Raw genomic sequence first — 24,990 nt, forward strand, 5'->3', positions numbered from 1 at the left:
TGATCAAAGCAACATTGGACAAAATGGAGTTAGAGAAATTCATTCAAAATACATAAACAGAAACCCAAACGAAATTGACGGATTTTGTAAAGTGTAAATAAGTTATAAATAATACATATATGTAGTTATGCATACTATGCACATAATTTTATCATATAACATATTTACTACAGTCGTACTTGCTGTAACTTGTAATTGCTTCGTACCTCTATAAGAGAGGAACGCTACCCATGTCCCATTAGCGAGAAACTCGGGTTAGTGAGAAACCTCTATAAGCGAGAATGAGATTGTGCTCCTAAGAACTGTCGCTTATCCAGGTTTAATTGTAATTGTAAATTTATAAACGTCAATATTAAAAAAAGTAGATCTTAATTTACAATAACCATTCTCAACGCCCTTGGCGAGAAGAACTGGCAAGAAACTTTTCGCAATTTTTTTATTTTTACGTGTAATAATGAAGTGACACGCAGACAAAACACACAAAAACGATTTTAACACACAAACTATTTTAAGGATTTCTAGGATTTTTACTCGATTTCCTGAAATGTTTCAAGTATTACGTAATCATTTTAGGAGTGACGGGGGCTCTTTGATATTCTTATTTGGTGATTACGTCAACAGTAATTATTAACTTTTTTACATGTATTACCCACACATTCTATGCTTGAAAACGAAATGCATTTTCGAGGATTCCTACAAAAAAATTAATAACTTTATGTACTATTATTTTGTTATGTACTGTTATTATGTTAACAAGGACAAGGGGGGGGGGGGGGATAAATTTCAGTAAAACTGCTTACGTTATACTTGAACGGCCATCCTCGCGGAGGTATAAGATCCGACTATTATTTATTTGTCTATAAATATAATTAATTTAAATTTCAGGATACAATGGCGAAACGTAACACAGTAATTGGTACGCCATTTTGGATGGCACCGGAAGTGATACAGGAGATCGGATATGACTGCGTGGCCGATATCTGGTCTTTGGGTATCACCGCTCTAGAAATGGCCGAAGGAAAACCGCCGTACGGTGATATTCATCCCATGAGGGCTATTTTCATGATACCAACCAAACCTCCACCGTCTTTCAGGTATTTTTTTATTTGTGTATGATAAGTTATACATACCACAATTACAATCGATTACATATTTTTTCTTCTTTTAATTAACACGTACACAAACGCATAACTTTCACGAGTATGCGTGTGTAACACTAACACAGTTGCAATAAACATTTATAAAGTGCTGTAGTCAAAGGCAGACCTGACATCCGAAAGTCATATGAAAATCTGAGACCGAGTATACACAAATATTATAAGGATTTGATGATTTGCTTCCATTAAATAGGCTCCAAAACTACTCGACCGATTTGAGAACTTATTTCACCATTAAATAATTATATTATCCCTGACTGAGAAGCCGGCAAAAAGGCTGACAACGCACTTCGAGCCTCCGGACAATGTGACTGTCCGTGGGCATCATCAGGTGTCAAACAAGAAAAGCTATTGAATATTTTTTCTAGTTTGTTGTATAAAAACATCGATAAATTATATAAATACTATACTAAATGCTATATAGTAAGCTGCGGAAACTATAGACAAAATAGAGCAAAGTGATAGTACAGTTTTATAGAAGACAATATCTACAAAAAAATGATTATTTGCGCCTTCGCAACGCGTTGAAAGCATTCAAAGATCTTTTACGCGACACCTAGCTTTCATAAGCAGAGGATTTTAACATAGACACCCGTACTATCAGCGACATTTAAAAGAAATGTTTAGTATTGAAAATTAAAAATAGAAATTAAAAATAAGATACAAGTATCACTTATTCCACGTCATTAAATTGAAATAAGTAGACATCCCTACTCATCGGCAAAGAAGACAGAGGATGTAGGCCGAGAGAAAAAGCCGGCGTAAAAAACTCTCGGTACTCTTTTAAAATAGCGTATGATCAAACAAATTAATTAGAAGTAGCCTGTCTAACACAAACCCAGGTCCTTTTATCAACTAGATAATCGTTAACTTCGTAGTAAGCCGTTTTACACAGCTTTTTTTTAATACATTTCTTAATCACTGTACGATGGGAGAACTTTAGCCGCTGTTACTTTGTATAAACTGCTAAGTAATCATATACAGAGCAGTGACGTCTTACACGACATTAAAATTTGCGTCCCTTACTCATTCCCTACGTCTAAACCTTCTGCAAAAACCAATCTGTTTATACATATTATTATTTGAATTTTTTTGGATTTTATTTTATTTTAGTTATAGTTGCATGTTATTTTGAGTTTTTTTGTTAATTATTTATGCACTTCTTGTACTTTACCCCCTGTAGGTGTTTCTTCTTTTATTGTTCTATATTAGGGTTGCCTGGAAGAAATCGCTTGTTAGCAATAACGCCGCCTGTTGCCTAATATCTTATGTAACCTACTTACTTTTTGTTTTTTATTTGTATAATTATGTATATTATAATAACAAAGTATACATTAATAAAATAAATTAAACCTCCAACCAGCAGTCTAGGCACCTTTAGAATTCTTCGCGATATAACGGATTGAATAGTGCTTATCCGGAGCTGGATATATTCAGTGGTGGGCTGATCAGCTTAAGAGAAAGCATTGTTGGGTGTCTATCTCGAACCCATGTTTTGATGATGATTTTTTTTTCTGCTTTTCCAAAAATTTCCGGAAATTTTATTGTGTGCTTATTTTATTTTGAAGGTTTTAATTGTATCGTTTTTTATTAATGTAATAAGTGGCAAACGGGCAGGAGGCTCACCTGATGTTAAGTGATACCGCCGCCCATGGACATTCACATTACCAGAAGGCTCGTAAGTGCGTTGGCGTTTTTTTTTGGACCTATGTTTACTACAATTATTATACATTTTAGATGTAAGATTTTGTAAAATATGCCATAGATTTAGTACTATGTATGTTGTGGTAAACTTGTATAAATAAATAAAATAAATATCCAGCCATGAAAAGCCGGGACTGAACTGAGCGTACATATTTTATTACAGAGAGCCAGACAAATGGTCCCCTGAGTTCATAGATTTCGTAAGTCAGTGCCTTGTGAAGAACCCCGAAGATAGAGCCACGGCAGAATACCTATTGACACATGAGTTTATAGGCAAGTTTGTTTATACAATAAGATCTCTTTTCCTATTTAAAAATTGATGACCACTTCTATTATTGTTGGATTTCATTCATCTCATCGGTTTGACTTCACCAATAAATTTCTTGTCTTTGTTCAATGAAGTAAAACATCATGGGTATTATAGCCACATGTGTCATGTCATGCATAATGTGGGGGGAGGGTCAAGAATATGCAAAAATTGCGTGACGTAATACTTGAACGCTCCCTTAAAAGAAGTTACCATGAAGCAGAAATCTGAGGCCCACAGCTAAAAATCTTGTTTAATTTTTATCCAGGTAATGCCAAACAGCCTCACATCCTGAGTTTGATGATAGCGGAAGCGAACGAAATCCGCGAGAGTCAAGCTTACAGGACCGCCATGAATGCCTCCAACGCCAAGACATTTGCGGCCGTATGTATAAGTCTTGTGATATATATAATCTATTTGCTATGAGACTACTCGGACAGTCCAGCATGAACAAGCTCACAACTCCTGCTTACTTTCAGATATAATAGTTTTCCTCGATTCTTCATATCGCGGTGGGAACGCCCACGTGTTGTTTGTAAGAACAATCGCAGTCGCTTTCTTTACTACGTTGCATATTTCGTATTTATTTTTACGAAAATAAACATTTAGGCGAGTTGTTTAATAATAGTTTAATCAGTTCTTAATTAAGTTCCAAATAGAACTTAGAAGAATTCACAGTACGTGCGGATGTAGATAGATTTACAGCGCAGTGAGTTCTGCGTACGATTCCGCTGCATGCCGTTCCAAACAAAACTGACCGACCACCTGTCCCGTTCCGTGCCCACTCTCGAACGTCAGTCTGACGTTAAAAGATAAACGTCACTGTCAAAAATGATTTGTCATGCGGAACCGTACACAGATCAAACGCCATCTCTGAAAGAGACAACATTTGGCATTTTTAACAACTAATAACGACATCTATGACCGCTTTAACGCAGCCTCGCCGACATATATTATACATAGTGCAATCCACGAAGACGCGCCCCACTATTCCTATTAAGCGTTTATAGTATATGTGTGCAAGCTTCCGTCAATGTTGTGTGCGTGTGTGCTATCGGTGCACACGCATACTACAATGAACCGCTGACAGTTCGCAACTGACTCTCAGAGCAAACTCCCGCACCCCACGATTCCTAAAAAATATTTACAAATAGGTATTTAATGTATACAGTCAAAACCGTTTACCACGACATCGTTTAGAACAACCGGTTATATTGAGCAAAATCAAAAGTCCCGGCTGAATTCTATTGTACTACTAGGTACTTAATAACAACGTCATCGGTTTTTTTAAACCAAATATGAGTCCGTTATTACAGATTTTGACTTTGTATATATAACCTTTTATATAATATTTAATTTATATAGTGTGTATTTAAAAATCTTAAGGCACAGCCATTTTTTTGATAATTTTATAAAAAATCACTTAATTGTATATTATGGTTATATAATATTTTTATTTAAAATTTGGACACTAAATAAAAAAATGAATATAATCCGTAAACCATACCAAACCGTACCATAAAGTATTATTCTATAAAAATGTTTATATTATCCGCAATAGCCATTCACGTGTTCGTTTGTTAATCACAAGATTCTTTTTTTCTTTAAATTACATAATAATGTTAGATGTCAGCTGCCATTTAGTAAAAAAGTCAGCTGTCAAACAGTTATTACTGGTTTAGTGACAAGTTTGCCATAATGGCTGGTAGACGATCTATCTATATATTATACCTTATTAGAGCAAATATATGATCACTGTAACATTTATTTATATGTCTTGTCGGGGATATCTATCTATCTAAAGTTTTAAGTTTCGTTATTTGTGAATTATTTTTTTAATGCATTGTTATGATATGTCTAAATAGAGAGAAATAGCACATGGTCTCGACAAAATAATTTATAAAATCATTATTATTAATGATTAAGTTTGTTAAAAATAGTAATATACATACATACAATACATATGTAATAGGATAGTTATGTAAGAAAATAGTTTAAAAAAAATGTACACTATAATTTTTTTATTTTGAAATCGCAGAGTGGCTGCGCAGGCGGCGCTTCGTACAACTCGGACACGATGAAGCAGGCGAGTGGGACATTGGTTCCCGCGAGAGATGGCACCACCGAACTCGCAGCCGGGTTGGCCACTATGGTCATCAATGAACAGGACCTGGCCACTATGAAACGTAAGTCACGAGCCAATAGATGGCGTTACTGTTTATTAAGAGCGAAGTAATTATTGTTAAAAAAATGTGTGCGTGCGTACACACGTAAGAAGTGAAACTTCTTTATGACCTTATTTTTCGAAAAATGATGATATGCAATTTTAATATATAAAGTTAGGTTAGTTAAGATAAAGTTTGACAAAAGGCTTTTATTATCATAGACATGAATACAAATAATACAATTATTTCATTTTACCTTATTACTACTAACATTATCACAGAATTTCATTAGTTGTAATAGATTTATTACTATCATTGTTATCGTTATTATCACGTCACGGAAAAATGTGACGGTAAGACTTGTACGGACTAGTTTGCGTTTTGCTACTAGACGGCGCTACTACTAATATTATAAATAGGTAAAATATTTTAAATAAACTAGATAATCACTGAACTGGTTTTAAAGGGCCTCATGATAACAGCGAATATCAATGTTTGTCAGTCAATCAAATAAACAAAAATAGCTGTAACTATGTCCACATCTCTATGAGTTTGAAATCGAAAAATATTTTCCATTCCACACGAAGGCTGATATATCGATTCATAAAAAGTCGTATTACTATTCGTTTGTACCTGTTTATTGATCAGCTTTTATAATAGGCAAATATGTGATTAGCCGTTCTGGGGTATACGTCTCGATTTTTTTTATCTTAACGCTTGCCGGTTTCCTAACGATGTTTCCTACGTACGAACGAACGAGTGTAACATAGATAAGTCCATTAATGGACGGCCGTGGTTCGAAGCGATTACGAGAGTAAACCTAGTGATTAGGCTAACAACTCCTTATATATTATCTCGATAGTAAAATATAAAAATTCTATATTACGTAACTAGAAGGAAATTTTTTCATTTTTAACCGTTTAAAAACATAGACGGTTTGACAATCCACGTGTATTTTTTATTTAATAAACACCATTCATCTCGATCGTGAACTGATCTTGATGATTAAGATCTTAAATCACTCCGATATACAGCTCATAGAAGGGGTTTCGTAATCTTAAAAATAATGTATTTCAGGCCACGATACAGACCCAATGGACACGAATAAGCCGAAATATCGGCCATTATTTCTCGAGCACTTTGAGAAGAAAGAGGTCAATCACCTCAATATGGCTGCACCCAATGGGACGCTTACCGCCCATGTACGACTGCCTGAAGCGGATCCCATTAGGTAATAACTGTTATATACTAATAATATAAAGACTAGTGTATGTTTGTAACGAATTAACTCGTAAACCCTGGAACTACCGAACATCCATCAAGAAAAGAGCGTACCAAATTTTAAAAGGCCAGCAACGCACTCGCGAGGCCTCTGGCATTAGGAGTGTTCATGAGCGGCGGTATCACTTAACATCAGATGAGCCTCCTGTCCGTTTGCCCATGTTCTGTACCTCCGACTCAGAGGAAGGACTCGACATTAGGTTCCCGTTGAGAAGTTGTATATATGCTTTGCGGTAAATACTTCGTCAGCGCGTTTCAGGGTTTGACGTCATTGCGGTAATTGTCGCCGTAAAATGTAGGTGTACACGCCATTAGCAAATATCCCTGATAATATTAAGAAAAAATCTAATAGCCGGAAGGAACTGGGCGCTACAGAGAAACTGGGAGATTGACGTGTCGATCGCGTGATTGGTAAATCAGTTGACGTTTGTGTCCCGCGCTGTGTACGACGCGCAAATTGTTTAATGCATAAGAAGTTTGCCGGTACCTGTCTGTACTTTAATTAGTCTTTAATACTATCTGGCTTTGAACATAGAATATAGACAATGTTTTTTTTCTTCAAATTGTCTGTTGTGTTAATGTGTGCATTATCTAGGCTATATTATAAGCCATTTTTACATTAAAATAGCTTGAGTTAATAATTTCCTTTGAGATTGATCTATCTATCTCTTCGCAGTACGCAAGTGGCAGAGGTGTGTGGCGCGGCAAGCGTGGGTGCATTAATCGAGTCTGGGAACTTCGAATTCGTAAGTCAACTCCACGTCGTCACTCTATTGCCTCTGCGCGCGCCCCGTGAGTTTACACACACATACACAAACATACTATCACAATAAATACAAAAATATACTTAACACATGATCTTTTTATCGATAGCGTTATCTAGATCAACTGATGTTTAAAAACTACTTTGGAAGGTCGAATAAGCTGTTTCAATAATAATTTTCGAGATTCAAGCAATCATGAATATTGACCACAAAATTAATTATTACTTTATATATATAGATATATATGTATGACATGTATAAGATATAAGAATACAGATATGAATATAGTCAAGAATTAGACATAGATTACACAAGTACGTGCGCTTATACGCGTACAATTCTCAACATACAAAATAGTATATTTATTTATTACACAATGGTGTATAATAAAAAAATAAAGATACCACCATGGCCTTTCTATAACCCTCGAATTCGTTGGGACATTTTACATTCAGTATCTATTTTGTAATTATTATGAACTTACCTATATATTTATAAATCAAATATAAAGTATATGTTTTGTCTCTAAAATAAGAATTTGTCTTTTTATCAGAATGATAAGATTGTGCATTGTTTTCCTTATTTGTGTATACATATTGTATAATATAATATGATTTATTAATTTCTAACACAGCACGGGGCGTGCGTGTAATAATCTATGCTATTTTATGTTGTACAATAATTCCAAATATATAATTAAAAAATATATATACTAGAGTGTTCCATGAATTATTATTTAAGATATTTATTTAGATTGTTCTAAAACTAGAATTCTGAATTTTGTGCTATGCGATTATTGTATAACATACAACTATTAACATTAAATATTGTAGATATTTATAGCAATGTCCAATTTGACCTTTATCCTCTTTTTTGTGGTGTCACTTTTTTTTTTTTTTTTTTTAATAATTTTATGGCCTGGTAACGAGACCTTTAAGCCAGTGTGGTGTCACTAATTAAATCCATACTTTTGAAAGAAGCCACGGCCGCATTTTCTATTCAACTATCAAAAAGTTCTTAGTCCAAGCATTAGGTTTGAATTATCATAGAAACTGAGTCTGCTATGTCTTTTTCTATAGATCATGACACATGTTATTAAAATATCGATTGGATTTTTAAAGTTATTAATGATTTAATATTAAAATTAGTATTTTATGTGTGGTACTCTGTGCTTTTATATTATCTTCTGGCACTGTATATGCTTAAAAAGGAAAATATGTTTATCATTTAAAAAATGTGTTTAAATGTGTTAATCGGCAGACTTCTTACTCGAGATTGTCTTTCCTGCTCGAATAACGTTTCTCTTAACAGTTCATAATTTTCAAAGAATTCATTAAACAGGTAGTGTCCTTTTAAGTAAAATGTATTTTGTCTTTGATTTTACCCCGCCACATTGCTTTTTGCTTCACATAACATATGTGTAATTTTTGATTACTTTTAAGTTTTAACGCCATTGTCAAGACAGATAATGTATTCATGGCTATTTCACATGTAGTTATCGTACCTGTCGGAGGGCGAATTGGAGACGCTCCAAGCTCGCCTGGACGTGGAAATGGAAGGCGAAATCGAGCGGCTTCACGCCCTATACGACCGCAAACGTCGGCCCATATTAGACGCGATAACCCTCAAACGCAAACGTCAGCAGAACTTCTAGCCCCGCTTACTTTGTACACACGACATCATTGAATGAAAAGTTTCCCATGGGATCAGAATATCTGTGTGTATACACCCAACGGATCGAGACTTTACATTTTACATTGAGGATTTGTCGTATTCGCTTCTGTAGAAGACATAAATTCGACCTCAAAGATACCAAGACTAAATGTAAAGTAAATTCTCCTAAAACTGTCCGAAAGTCGTGAAATTTCATTCAGTGACGTCCTGCATATCCCCCCTCCCCCACATTGTCTAACTGAAATCGGAAATCTAATGAATGAAGATCCCTACTAAACTTTATCAGAAATCTCGCAAACGGATTAAGATCTTCAATCTTTAGATTTTGCATTGTTTCGGTTGGTACGTTATGAATTATGATTATCCCTGTGAAGCTTCCCTTCGGAAGTTAATTTTTAATTACTATGATCAGTTTTTTGATGTAAACTGTCATTTTATAATTCGATGCGTTTTTTTTTAAATAAAAAACGACCATTGTTATAATTAATTGAATTGGTGATTATCTGTATTGGTCTAAATTGGTGCTTTTTATATCATGAAGGTGCCAAACGCGAAGAAATCTTCGTTCCTCATTCGTACCTTTCAAAATTAAGGCCAAAATATTTCGGCAAATGCATTTTATGTCTCAAAGGGTTCGCCCTTAGTATTAATGTAGGTTAAGTTGTTACTTAGTAGATTTTGAATAAGGACGCCGAAACATATCCTCGTAGTGTCAACCTTTGTCCGCTAGATGGCTCTGATAACAACTTGGAAAGAGATGGAAAATTTTCAACGTCGAATTCCCTTTTCCAGCTAAATGCTAGTTTTTTCATTCATCGTATTTAAGGTGCTAGATGATATGTTCAATAATAAACGCGCTGAATACGTTTTCTATTTCTAGTTTGAAGAGTCGTCCTGCGGAAGAAAGGAAAATATACGTTTTTGTAGTATATTATAGATACATGACAATATTGTAGTTTACGCGTCGGTTTTTCCCGATTCCTATGTATCACTCAACTAATTCTTTATGAGCGTATATATTATAAAGTACGCGTGCGCCGTATATATACACGTATGAACGTACGAATATATTAGTCTCAACTCCGCAGTTTAATTGATAACCAACTGGTTTATAGAAATGCTTGAATTTCGTTTTTTTTCACAAATAACAAGAGATGCAATATGTCTCTCGCCCCATAGAACTAATGACTTCGTCGTGTAGTTCTACGTCCAGTTCATATCTATGATATTTTTCATATAAAATAACATAGGAATCGGCGAAGTAACGTTCTGCATTGCAGTTGTTTCTTTAGTTATTAGTTCCTTTTATTTGGATCTCAACGTCTCAATTAGGGTAACGAAAGATTCAACATTCGTACAATCACCGTTATCCTATAAGATATATTATATGACTTCAGTAGTGGGTTGTGAGATTCAGAATCTATTGTAAAATTTATTGCAGTTAACACACATTAGTGTTTGAAACGATTTTGTACAGAGATAACTTTTTATCGAAAATAGTTTGAAAGCTTTGACTAGCGTATTTTTCCCTTACAAATCCGCTTGTACAAAAGCGCATCACGCCTTCAAGATTATACGATAAATAGGATAGTTAGAAGTGCCATTAAGTGTAAATTCATAGTATTTTCGTACTTTGAGCGATAGAAATAATTTTAGATGATGTTTTCTTTAGCTGAAGTTTAGTGCCATGCGCTTTTTCTGTTCGGAGATCATGTTATTTTGATAAAAACGTACACGAATTGGCCTACAGTAAAAATATTTTTTCTATAACTTTTACAGGGTAGTTAAAAAAACATCATTTTTTTTGTACGTGATTCGCTGTTGATCTTTGAATTGTCAATAACGGCGATCTAAGTTAACCCTTATATCCCATTCGAATATTCATTCGGAATCTTGATGATGATCGGTGATGCCTTGGAGTAAAACCATTGTTACTGTGACTTGCACCGGAAACAGCTTTTTTTACAACTTTATATAAAAAGTATTAAAGTTTATAGATTTTCTTTGGCGGCTGCAGGTCACATCGCTTTGAAAATTTATTTGGTAGGTAATATGAAGGTGGAAACTGGCAGATTAACACGAGATTTTTCTATTTTAAATACATTAATTGTTAAGGAAAATGTGATTCTATGTAATCAATGTTCTGATGAAATAAAAGTAGAGGTACTTGTAGGTTTAAATATATTTTCAGAGTTGTATGTAAAAAACATTGCATATTATTTTCAATAAAATAAAACTAAAACTTGTCTCGTGAAAGTCTTCAGTTTTATATCTGAAAAGATCCGATGAAAATTTGTTTTAAACCATAACTTTTCCCAGTTACACTAGTAGAATTAGTAATGTTCAAATATTATGTTACTGCTGTATATTTTTGGATGATCGACTCACTGATTAAAATATTATTGATACTATGTATTTTTATTTTAAATCTAGAAGCTTGCTTTTAACATATTTTATCAGATTACGGATGTTGGAAGATTCTGCTTGTGTCTTTTTGTTTTTTTTAAGAACAAACGGTTCACCTTATTTCAGGTTCCGCCGCCTATAGAAATAAAGAATAAAATTGACCTTTATGGTCAGACATGTAGTGACACCTTCACTCAGCGATGACTTATCATTTGAATCGCAACCGCAATGGGTCACGAAACGTTTTACTATTGGATACACAGAAAACGTTACGGTGCGTTTCATGGGGTGTCAAGAATCTTCAAAAATTGCGTGACGTAACACTTGAACGCTTCCTTAGTCACTAGATGTCTTCGGGCCAGTCAATGATTAAGACTGGTAGAGGATGTGAGGGTCCCAGGTCAGAGACAACGCACATCCTTCCTCTACACTCAAGATAAATTAACACAGCAGAAGATTTATTTAGTGAGACAAGTCGGTTTGCTCAGCTTTTAGTGCGCAATTGTTGCCCATTTAATTACATATAAAAAATTGAAACCGTGTGAAAATAAAAAATATGAGGACTTCTATAACAACACATCAGTTGAAGTAGGTTTTTAAGGTTAAAAAGAAATGTATTAGAGCAATTTGTGGAGCAAACTGTATTGATGCGTACCTTTATTTAAGAAGCTCTAAATTTTATCTTTTCCCTGTCTATGTCCTTTCGTGTTGAATTCGTGCACAGAAACATTTTTGAGTCGAATGTAGAAGTCGAAGTAAGAAGTAGACATGGGGAGAAATTGGTTGTGCCAAAAATCAATCTGGAACTGTTTAAGAAAAACACCTTTTGTATGGCAATTAAGGTTTACAATAATTTACCAAAATAATTAAGATCTTCCGACTAGAGTCTTTAAAACCGTCTTGGTGTATTACTTTTGGAAATAAAATGTATTTCAATAAATGATTATTTGCGTGAAACACTGTAGTTAGTTAAAAATAATATAAGAATTCACCAATTTGAATATGACTAATAATGTAAAACTCCTTTAAAGACAAATTTGCGCGCCATTGTATGTGGCAGAATATGCGAACTTACTATTGTACCACCTTTTTGTACCATATTCTTGAAATAAATTATTAATATTATTACACTTTTGCAATGAAAGATTATTTCATTCTTATTCTTTATTTATATCATTTAATAAAACTTAGAAATTAATATAAAACGGACACTCAGAGGCCATAACTCTTTATTGATTTAAACAATTGCCCATAACAAAATTACGATAAAAAATCAATCAATATTTTTAACACAATAAAATATCTCGAACTATAAATTATACGAAAAATTCCACAGATATAATTATAACAGGTACCGTGTACTTATTAAAATAGATCTAATAGATTAATTGGGTGAGATTCTATTTTTGTATAATATTTTTTTAACAGAATCAATGTAAGTGAACTATACTAAATTTTAAACATAAAAAATATCAATAATTTATCTCAATAGACGGATACAACAAAAAGTCATAATTGTAGTAAATGCTTGAATATGGCAACAAAATTAAATTAAAAAAGAAGGATTTAATCATCTGTAAAAAATCTATAAATTTTAGGCATACAGAAGTCTTAAAAATAAACTTTAAAAGTGTCTAACACTATGTAATATCACTTTAAAATTAATACTTATTTTAATATTACTAGAGATCATAAATTACAGTCTCACATAAGAATGTCTACAATAAAATGGACAGAGCCGGGGTGATTCAAGACATTTTCATGAGAATAAATTATACAACACCATTTATGACTTACGCATCAAACATATCAGTACTTATCAACTGAGATTTTAATAAGCATTACAATAAAATATGATTTTTAATTATATACAATGTTGATCTGAGAACTTTGTAGCCTCTCAGAGCTGTCTATGTCTGGGTTGTAATTTGTAAATATCTTGTCACTAGCTCTGCCCAAGAAGATTAACAATTTATAACAATGCAAAATAAAAGTAACTCCTAATACTAGTGCCTGAGTATCATTTGGCAGTAGAGAAAGCTGTCCAGCACTGAAATAATAAAAATATGCTGTCAGTAGCTCTAATATTTCTGCATCACTATCATATAACAAAAGTATCATTAATTATCTAACATAATAAGGGCATTAATTAATTTTATGTATATTACAAAATCCAAACTTAACTACCAACTGTCACTTTTACACCACTTTGATAGTTAATTGCTTTTAATAAAATTTTATACATTATAGCTGTAATTCTCCAAACAATATATTTTTCTTATAATATTATCAGGGCATGCATTCATATTTCCAGATAAAACAATAATTAATTAATAAAACAAATTAGTCTTTTGGGCTAATATTGAAATTTAACCATAAAAAATTATCAATGAGACAAAATTGTGTTGACTAACCCAATTCTCCTGAAATTTAAAGTACAATAATACTTACAATATTGTATGATAGTAATCAACAGTTCATAGAATTGTAATGGTCCCTTTCCCTTCAGTATAATTTCACAGAGAAACACATACACCACTCGAGAGGTCTCAAACAGGGAATCCAGCAAAAGCCATATTGTTATATTCCGACCTGTGTTACGCGTAGCACTGCGATTTATGACTATGAGGCTGTTAAGAAAGCCAATAGTACTTGTTACAAGCATAAGACCACTGACAAAATAGTGTATAGCTGAAATTGCATTGAAGTTTTTTATTAAATATTATATATGTAAGCATAATAGAAAAATGGTAAGTGAAATCACCAAATCTAAAAGTGATTTTTATATTCATGAAGAGTATATAAAAAAGTTTGCGATTGGCCATGTTTAAAAAAAAAATTAACAGATTTTATGGGGTTTCGTGAAATACTTTATGCATATGCTTATGTATGATTTTAAGTACTAACTAAATACCAGAAAACATAGTTTTGATGATAAAATATCCCTTATCATTATTTCAAACTTATCTATATTAGCAAATATGAAATAATGCTCATAAATATTGCCAAATGCAATTTTAGCTCCATTAGTTTATGACAATATGAAGGCAATGGACAAAATGGACTTTATGTTAATAAAAACGAATGATATTTTGAAAGGTCATACTCCTGTAATCCATTACTTTACTGTGTCCAATTTGTACATTAGTAAAGTAGCCGGCTGTTGCATGTAGTTAGAAAAGAAATTAGTTAAAATTAATTATTTTACTACATGAAATATAAATGAAAATAAACAATAGCTTACCCATATCCCTGTTGTTTAATGCATCTAAATAATACAACTGAGGATTAAGAAGGCGCAACAAAGTCATGACAATAGCTGTTGCTGATGATATCTGTAATTAAATATGTATTTAAGTATGATATTAAATATGATGGGATGAGGATCAATATGTTTACAGAGAAGCAGATAATTTTCAGACTTTATTACTTGAGTAAGGTAAGGTAAGAAACCATATAAATTTTATAGTAAAAAATAATACATATTTTATTTAAACTAATCTACCAGGCATTCTCGGAAACGCATACACATACACAATAAATTGTATATTTATCATTACGATATTTAATTTTAACATTAAATAATTGTTATTAAAAATATGTATTACTGTTTCGATTCCTGTTTTTATTATCAAAGAATTGTAAACATGACGGTAGATAGATAAAACAAGAAATATATTATTTAAAATTTAGTAGACAGAAATGGCTTCGTGTAAATGATTTTGTAAAGAAAAGTATAACATACCGAAAATACCGCAGCGACGACGCGAATGTATACTTTGAGATCAATCAACGGCATTGTTTTCGATTGTGTAGACATGGATATCAATATAATGAAAATTATATATTATTCTCAATTGTATTTGATTTTAAAATGCTTGGTTAATACTCAGAATATATGAACGAAAAGTTATTATTTACACTATAAATCTCACGAAGACTAAATAAATCAATAAAAAATTCGTATTTCGCGTTTAGATAGAACTTAGAAGTTCAAATTTATATGAGTGAATTCTGAAATTTAAATCGGTTGACGTCGCTGTCAAACGACAGTTTTTGACAAATCTTAAAAGCTCTATCTGCTCATTATATTTCACTGTTATTAAAGGTATATCTTAAAATACTTTGATTAAAGTCAAGTATATTTTTTTAATTCTACAGGAAAACTTTGTTTATAAAACGTACAATAAAATACTTTAATTGTATTGATTTCAGTAACATCTAATTTTTCTGTAACTCATTATATACATCGAATAAGATAGATGGCGCAATACGAGTTCAGGTTTAAATTAAAGAGTCACCGGAACTATAGATAACTTGACAATTAAAGTAAATACTTTTAATAATTTAGTAGACTAATTTACTTGAATTGTTTTTATGCATTACACAAATAAAAATATTATTTTTATTAATATTACTATAGACCATTATATAAATAAACTTATAAAAACTTTAAATTGTCGTATGGCAGTTTGAAAGCTTAAAGTGATTCAAAACTAAATCTGACTTTGTTCACATATTTTAATAGAAAATCTATAATAATATGCAATACAAACTTCGAATCTCTAGAAATTAAAATTCGAATGTTTTAGGCGAGACACACTTGGTTGTGTTCCATGGGAAAACAATAACTCTTATCGTAGATCTGATAATTGAAAAACTAGACTCAAATTATGTAAGTATCTATAGGTTCACCAGAACAATACGGTGAATTGGGCCATCTCAAGGCAAGGCAAAACGTTGGTCTCCAACTCTTTATTAATATATAAATGACTTATTTGCTGTCTTCCTGTTGGCAGCAGTGTCGTTGACATAAGTATTAATAGAACACTATTATAGCTAACAAGCTATGCAGATGACGTGGTACGGCTGGAACCGACGCCAGGAGTAGTCCAGAGGATGACGGTTTGTGCAGCGTATCTGCTGACTTCAAGAACAATCTTAATATTGAACGGAAGTGTAGACTGTAATATTCCGGTTGGAGTGTGGCGCAAATGAGACACGGTACAGCATACGTTAGAGGATTGTTGGTAGTGCTCTCAGCTACGTTATATGTTCTGTGGGTAATAAGCTTTGCCTTGTTTTGTCCAAAAAATGATCGGCAATGATGAAGTATGGAATGCAGTGGTATCCTTCTGCGAGCAAGTAATGCTACAGAAGGGGACAGCAGAACGAGAGAGAGAGAACCCGCTTTAGAAGGAAACCTAGAGGTAGAAGACGGAGAGTAAATAGAATAAGATTTGCCCATCTCCTACCTCCTATGTAGTGTGTACTGCATCAGGTTTTTGAGTGTAACATACTGTTGAGGTCCCGAGATCGAACCCGAAGCCTCTGTAACGAGGCTTTACAGGAACTACTTGAGGTAGTTTTTGAGATTGCTCACCCAGTCTCTGAACAGCAGAAATTCTGGTGTGGGTTGAGTCCCACATGCCCCTGCAACATTTGGGGGGATGGGAGATGAGAGAGGGGATGCACAAATATTACCACCTCGGATATCAAAAGAAAAGGGCTATAATTCCAGTAAAAAAACAACCTTTTTAAGGCTTACTAATTGAAATTAGGGTCCTTCTAGAAAAGAGCAGGGACAGCCCGCTAAGTGCCTTGCACATTCAATATAACAGGATAGCGGTTAGGATACTGTTGGGACTGCACATGCCTGCCTTCAGCAGTGCCCTGACTCAAACGGGTCATCACTCACTTCTGGGTGATTCGTCGGAAAAGGACGGCATCACTTTTACGCAGATTTCGGGTCATTTATTTATATTTTTAAATATTTGTTTATTTCTCTATGGTATGAAGGTATCAAATTTAGTTTAAATAGCAAAACTTTACAATATACTGTAAAAAATAATGCCCGATGTTATTGCCAACAACAAGTGACTAATTATTTGATTCGAAATTTAAATCTTCAATTTGTTCCGGCCGTCCGCGGTTCGTCACTTGTTTGTCGGGTGAAATTCACGTTTTGTGACAATTAAAATCTATTAATATTCAACCTCACGCCTGTCAACAATCAGATCATATTATGCAGAATAATACAAATCCCTTTTAATGACATCTCTAGGATTAATGATTATGTTATTTAAAACATTTAATAACCTGCTTTAAACATTTAAGTTTAAAGAAGGTTATTAAATGAATTAAAAAAAAATTAAACCCTAAAATCGACACATCGCTTATGCATGTACTATAGAACATAGTCTATCCGGATAAAAAGATGTTTTATTACGTCCATTTTATACATTTTATGTTTTATTTGTGTAAACCAAAAATCAAGATGACAAGATTTTTTGAGTATAAATGTTGCATAAATCAAACAAATATTACAAACGTATGTTTCTGACGCATACCTATTATCGTTATTATAAAATACTAAATAATTTAGGCATTAAAAAATCTGCATATAATGACACATTTTCTATTTAATATTAAGTTTATTATATATACGAAGATATTCAGACCAACTTGGCTAAGGTGGGATTTAGAGATCAGGAACAAGATTCGATCGCCGAGGCACGAGCATTTCTAAATTAGTTTTACCACTAAAACTTTTCTTTATAAAATCGTATTGTTACTAGCCCGAGGTTTCTAATTGACTCCTACGTACAATTAAATTATAAGTGCTATAATTGCAAAACGCAATCAGCCGCCCCCAATGCCTTTGCATTTCGATTGAGCTAATTTAATTTGAAATGTTGCCCGTTGTAAATTTCACGCAATTGTCCGATTATTGCAAATTTTTAATTTATTATTTGGTTACATCTGTGATATTTATTACTACAGTTATGTATTTTTCATTATGCGTTGACAATTCAATAAATGATTTATGGGGTGAAATAATTTTGGAGTTCAAGATTTCGTTGCCTAATTTTGTATATTAATATTTATAAAATTTATGTATTATTTACAGAATATTTATATAGTACCTTCATCAGTAGGTCTACCATGATTGACAGAATTGACGTAAAAAACGTCTGTGTTTGTACGTAAAACCTACCGAAATGGCTTAAGTCGATTTTTGTTTTTTTTTGTGTACATTGGTTGGTCTGAAAGTAGGTCGTCAACTATTTTATACCCCTTATTAATCTCTGTAATAATAATAATCGTTTATTTCCCAAGATAGTGGTACAGTGGTTAGATCGGTCAGCTACTAATATCCGCACAATCAGTCATATATATAAATGGGCCTGCAAATGTCATATCAATTTTTACAATGTCTTCTAAAAAGAACATAAAATAATGTCAATGTTAAGTTATTTACAATTAGTGTCAAATCTATGGTCCAAATACTTGCCTACGCTATAAAGGCACCTTGCCTTTAAAAAAATAATGACATCATTTAATATATTTTGTTTCCTTCTATTTATTAACTTGATCTTCGGCGTTGCGCATGACTTTGATATACTTTTAGTTTTACAATATCGGCAAATGTTTATTGCCTCGTTCGAAAAAAAAATTGACTGGTATAATTCTTTCTTCGTCCCCTAAATTGTCTAAAGATGGTATGTGATATTTATATCTTAAATAATTACATAAATAATTATATAAATAATTAGATATAATGTAAAAAAAACACATACTTTCAGCTCCATAATGTAATTTATGAAATATTTTAATATCATTATCGTGTTGTTCCCACGAGAATGTAAGTGCGTGCTCCTATTTCACCATGGCTCCTGCTGATGTCATGTGAAACATGGTGTGATGGTTGCAGCTCCTTACAAAAAAAAACTTGGCAATTAAAAAGAGTGGTAGAGAGTTTATTGCCAGTTCTTCTCTTCCGTTCTACGCCCTTGATTTGAGAACTGGCATTAAATGTAAAATTAGAAGCATTGAATGTATATTTATTTTTTATTGACGTTCATAAGTGTACATTGTGTTACCTATATGAATAAATGATTTCTGACTTTGACTTTGTTTGAAACTATACAAAACACTCACATTTGTCAACTCATGTTCTAGTTTCAAGGCACACGTTCTATTCTGTGAATAATTGCATAATGCACCTGTCAATATTTTCTTTTACCACTCGCCACTGGTCAGTCTATTAAATTAAATAAATGTTATACGATTGTGAACTTTATGCAATGATGATAAGGATTTGGCTGCAGAGGGGGATTAATTGTATAGCTATAAAACGGTATGGTCAGTTGAGAGCTTTCAATTGTATTGTTACATTAATTGTGACGTTGTGGATTTAATAGTTTTAATACTTTTAAAAGAGATTCGGTTTGCTTAATCTATTGCATTATGAAATCTTATATTGATGTTTTATAGTGTCCTGTTTTTATATGTTGATGTTAAAATTATTGTGTAGGTGTAGGTTATAAGCCTTCTGTCTGGCAGAGGCAGTCGACTTTTGGATGATTTCCATCGGCGTACGAGCGAGGTAGACAAAACGTCCATTTGTGCAAGACCCAGGCTTAAAGCAACAACCTCAGGAATGAGAGTCGCACGCTGAAATTAAGCAAGTCAACAATTGGTAGGTACAGTATAAATCAGTATAAGTAACAGTTTAAAATAAATTAGTTTTATGTTTTTTTCAATATTAAAAGGTTTTTTTAAAAATATGATTAAAGAGTTTAAAAACGAACTATATGTGCGTTAATTTAAGAAAATAAACTTTATTTTTATTCTGTATCAACATAATCAACACATGCTTTTTTCCACCCAGAGAGGGAGGCGTTTCGTACCCTTAGTGCAAGTATGAAATAAGTACGTCAAAGTACATTTGCCATCTCTGTATCAATAACGCATAAAATAATATCACAATAATTAACATATCTCATTCAAAATGTTTGTGCACATAACTCAGATGTGCTCAATGGACCACTGTCATTCAATTATGTTTTTGATCATAACTTATACGACGCACAATGAATAAAAAAAATTAAACGGGCCGATCATAATCTTAGTAACTTTCATTTATCTCAGTAACTTTAGGTTTTTCTTTCAACAAGTCGCTATTAATTAACTGTCATAATGGAAATAATTATTAATCAAAACTTGTAATAACACAGACAACTTACGAAAACAAATCAATCAAATCAAAGCAAATGTAAAAAAATAAAAAGGTCATTATTATTGTCAAAAAATTATACGTTTCACAATACACAATTTCTCTTAGGGTCCGGTTCAAGAATAGCGACAAACGATAATTGACTTATTAGTTATTACTTAATTATTGCCTAAAAGTTTAAAATTGAGCTACAATTCAGTTACAAATTTTAAGGTGAAAATAACACTTAACGTTAAAAAGCGTTCAACGACGTTCAGCGACTTCTAATACTAACCGTTAAAAAAATAACCTTAAAAATTAACTTATTTTTTTTTTGCAAATATATATTGAAAATTTATTATCAAAAATTATGGCAAGTGATCTTTACTACAACTATTATAAAAAGTCTATTGATAAGGATTTGCACACATGGACCAAGATTGAGAGGAGAAGGAGGCTTGAGCCGGACTAGTAGTCACACCGGGAGATGGCACACGACCAGGAGCGCTGGAAGTTTCTCATATTAGAGATCAAGACATTTTTTGGGTCGCACAGCCAGCGGAGTATAAATGGGGTCGAATCGAAATTATAATAACAATATTTGCCAATTACAACTCTTCCTCGTTGTCATCGATTTATATGATCGATTGTAGCTGTCATTCCGTTAATCTAATCAATTAAAAATTAGTCGCATCTGTTAATGCTTTATACTTTATATATTTATTTAGCAAGAACTTAGCGTAACTGAGAAATTATGTTCTTGTACTGCTGAATTGTGTTGGAAGCAACTCAGTGTACTTTTAAAACATGAATTATTACCAAAACAGAGCTACGCTACTTCTATTTGGACAAAGAATGTCGCATTCGGGTTTCATTAAGTAACTTTATAATAAATGGCTATATAGAGGTCTGAGAAGGCCGGCAGTGGATAGAAAGATAGAATTTAAAAGATTTATATATCATGTTCAATACTAAAAATTACATTACACTATTTGTTTTGGAAGCAGTTTGTATAGATATAATGTCCAAGCAGCAGTAAGTAGTGATCACTAAGCTAACGATGAATAACGATTTTCAGGTTTGAGAATATCTTCTAAGCTATGTCACACTTAATTTCAGAGTTGACAAAATGTCAAAATAGTGACAGATTTTGAGTTTTCCGTATGAGGGGCAAACAAGCCTTCGGGACGCCCATAAAAGGCAGTCATTGCAGCCCATGGACACCCATTTTAGGGGGTGCGTTGCCAGCCTTTTAGTGACCCTCTAATTTTGAATAGTTAGAGGTTGTATTTCTCAGGGAAGACCCCCACCGGGAGTCTATTTCACAGATCGCTTGTTTGCAAAAAAAATTCCTTGTGAAACAGACTGTGAAAGCTATCAAGGTGATGTAGATGAAATTCTGCATTGATACGGTATTGAAACGAGAAAAGAGGGATCAACCCAAACACTCAACATAGTACACTTTGTAGATAAAGCAAAGATACGCAATGTCTCTGCGTAGCATGGCAGAGAATAAAGCTGATCAGTAATACGTTAGACAATTCGAAAAGCTCTTCGCTGAGTTTAGTCGAAAGGAAGAAGCTGGTATTTCAGAGCAGCAGCCCAGAGATGAGAGCAGTATACCAAATGAGTTTGTATACTGAGCCTTTTAAAGCTGCTATTATGTGAGTCTCAATTCCTATAATTGGTGACAAATACGACAAGTCATGCGGTCAGTGACATGGGGACAAGTAGAGAAGATGTTATTTCCATTGGTAATACCTAAAATGGTGTTGAAGGTATAAAATCTTCAATCACATAATGGACAAACAAACCCTACTATCGGATATCGGATTTCTGCTGGGCGGGATTTTGTTTGCTCTATTGTTAAAAATACGGTAAATTTTCATGAAATAAGTCGAAAAATGTAAATTTAATATAGTTGTAATTATTAACAATAAAAATGAATGATGACAAATGAATGATTGATTAATGGTAAAATTAAAAATGAATGATTTGAAAACTAAATTAAAACTTTTAATGCTGGCAGAATTATTTTCTCGGTGTATTGTTGTACTCGCTGAGAGAGGAAGGCATCAGCTCTGGGGTCACGGATCACCTGGTATCTATCAGGCGCTAACTTATCTCTTAAATTAGTATCCCATCCCAGCATTAAAATGTTGAAATTAGGTAAAAGGTCCTACTTTATTCTAGATAGGTCATTTACGAACTACTGTTATAATTATAAAGTATTAATTTTTTGTAAAACCAAGGAAAAATAATATTTATCTAGGCCACAGAGCCTTCAATAATTCGGTAATATTCGGTATATAGCCTAAACCTTATCTCGGTTCATAGACTTTTGAATGGTATTTTTTTAATGGTATCGCGGACTTTATTGTAAATTGATGTTTTCTTTCAAATTGTCTATTTCTTTATAATATTAGTGTAAATAAACATAGGATACATTTATATAAATAAAATATACACGGGAAATTTAAATGGATTATTTTAGTAAAAACATTTGGATTTTAAATACTTATCTATGCTAATACATTACTATGATATATAGTAATATATATTTAATATTTTATGAAGAAAATGTAGTGTTATGTCTTAATAAAGTTAACAAAACTTACCACAATTCATTAAATTATAACAAACAAATTCGTACTTCTCGATTACGTGGGAAATTCTACGTCGGGTCTTCCCACGCGTAGCACGTGCCGCTCGATCGAAATATATCGTTTAAAAACAACCCTTATAAACTTGCAATAGGGATAGAAATTGCAATCGATAAATAGCAATTGATTATCTACGTATATTCGAATCTTTATACCCAAACAACAGTGAAATACAATAGTTATAATTTTATGATTAAAACTGTGCCTAGTAAGCGCCATCTATATATGATTGCCGTATATAATAAATGTAGAGGATTTTAACTTACGGAATTCATAGGATGCGCGTCTCCTATATAAAAATGAATCCCTATTTCCCCCGGTCACGCGTGAACGGCTGGACGAATTTCGCTAATTCTTTTTTTTTTGTATTTGTTATTGTCAGGAAAAGGTTCTTATGAAAGAAAAAGTTGCGCGGTAAATTATAAAATGTAAGAATACTTAACCACCATATTAAGTAATCATGACTTTTGTTACGACAGCAATTTTTTTTCAGTGCATAGCGCTTTTACAATTCAAACTTTTTTCATGTAACCATCATCATTTCATGTGACGTAATACTTGATCGCATCCTGACTTTAATAAACATACATTTACTATTTACATAGGCAAACGAGCTTGCGAAAATGCCATAAAGACAACTACCGCAGCTCATGGACACCCATTTTATTACTTATGTGTTGCTGGCTTTTATGGGAGGCGTCTCACGCACATTAGTGGCAACGCACATCTTTCATATATCTACCTAGAGATCGTATCGTAACCGATGCTTCTATTAAAAAAAATCGAATTAATCAATAGAAAATTCATAGTCAACACTGAACCTCATTTTTAATATTATAAAAATGAAATGTATCTAAATTTATATTTACTACCCCAAATCATGGGCATAGAGTCTTTAGATTATTAAAAACATTTATTATTTACTTTTCTGCCTATTCTTCCTGCCTTCTCTCATTATTACAATATGTAAAGTTTTATAAGAATAATCCACAGCAATCTTTATTTAACAAGCACTACACAAGATTAGTTTACAGCCCGCACAATAAGTAATTAAACATTTTTCTCATTATAAAAAATATAATGGCACGCGTGCGAGTCACGTGTCGCTACAGAAAAAGCTTTCAAAGAAATTTATTCGAGCCAATATTTGCGAGTTACTGTGACGTAGCAAGGATTACAATGTTAAATATATATCTATAATGCACACAAATATATAAGGCTTTTAGTAAAAATTGTTACATATGTATTACATCTTATGTTTAATAATAGGTTACAATTGTCGTCATTCAATAACCTGGTAAAGATAGCTTAGTATTTATTTCCACTAAAAACACAATGTAAAACTGGTAGTTACTATTTATTTTAGTTTCCTAATGTAATATAAATAACTATTTTTATTTATTAACACTCTAAGACGGGTACATTTACGAAAATAAAAAAAATATATGTGCAAACAAAAGACAGGTCCCACCGAGATTTGAACTCGGATCGCTGGATTCAGAGTCCAGAGTGCTAACCGTTACACCATGGAACCGCTGACAGTTGCAGTGAAATAACGGGTTGGGTCGGTAGCGTGAAAATTGGCGTAGAAAATAGAATTTCCTCCACTAATAAGCTTTTAATAATTCCCTAACTGATATGTCTTTCTTTAAAAACCTTAAAAGTTTTCAATGAAATATTAACTGCTTATAAAACGTTAGATTATTTCAACAATCGTGTGCTTGAATGTGAAGAATACTTTTTAAAATACCTAAACTTGCCTAAAAAGTTCAAGGGCTATGAATAATGAGAATAATTGAGTCACTTTTTCAAGCTGGTAATTTTTTAATATTTTGGAAATAAACATTATGCGTTTTCTTTGGGAGGAACAA

The 24,990-nt window shown here is 32.7% G+C and overlaps 1 protein-coding gene, 1 long non-coding RNA gene and 1 other non-coding gene across 4 annotated transcripts in view; 1 reads left to right on the plus strand and 2 right to left on the minus strand.

Moving 5' to 3' along the window:
• The window catches only part of LOC123714010 (serine/threonine-protein kinase 3), a 30,383-nt gene extending 18,923 nt beyond the window's left edge, over positions 1-11,460 (plus strand). Inside the window, exons 5-11 of one of the 2 annotated variants that reach the window (XM_045667999.1) lie at positions 886-1,094; positions 3,025-3,134; positions 3,437-3,552; positions 5,207-5,354; positions 6,411-6,564; positions 7,291-7,406; positions 8,874-11,460. In XM_045667999.1, the coding sequence (XP_045523955.1) occupies positions 886-1,094; positions 3,025-3,134; positions 3,437-3,552; positions 5,207-5,354; positions 6,411-6,564; positions 7,291-7,406; positions 8,874-9,064 (1,044 nt within the window). In that variant the 3' untranslated portion in view covers positions 9,065-11,460. The remainder of the gene's footprint in view (positions 1-885; positions 1,095-3,024; positions 3,135-3,436; positions 3,553-5,206; positions 5,355-6,410; positions 6,565-7,290; positions 7,407-8,873) is intronic. The other variant, XM_045668000.1, reaches the window with a different exon arrangement.
• Positions 11,461-14,044: 2,584 nt separating this feature from the next.
• On the minus strand, positions 14,045-15,234 carry LOC123714224. Its single transcript, XR_006754284.1, has 4 exons — positions 15,204-15,234; positions 14,703-14,793; positions 14,565-14,618; positions 14,045-14,149 (listed from the first exon to the last, which is right to left on the minus strand). It is a non-coding gene; the product is annotated as an uncharacterized LOC123714224 (long non-coding RNA).
• A 9,347-nt stretch (positions 15,235-24,581) lies between these two features.
• On the minus strand, positions 24,582-24,653 carry Trnaq-cug. Its single transcript has one exon. It is a non-coding gene; the product is annotated as a tRNA-Gln (tRNA).
• Between the last annotated feature and the right edge of the window lie 337 nt (positions 24,654-24,990).

Source organism: Pieris brassicae, chromosome 9, assembly GCF_905147105.1.
Source record: "Pieris brassicae chromosome 9, ilPieBrab1.1, whole genome shotgun sequence".
In the NCBI taxonomy this organism is placed as follows: Eukaryota; Metazoa; Arthropoda; class Insecta; order Lepidoptera; family Pieridae; genus Pieris; species Pieris brassicae.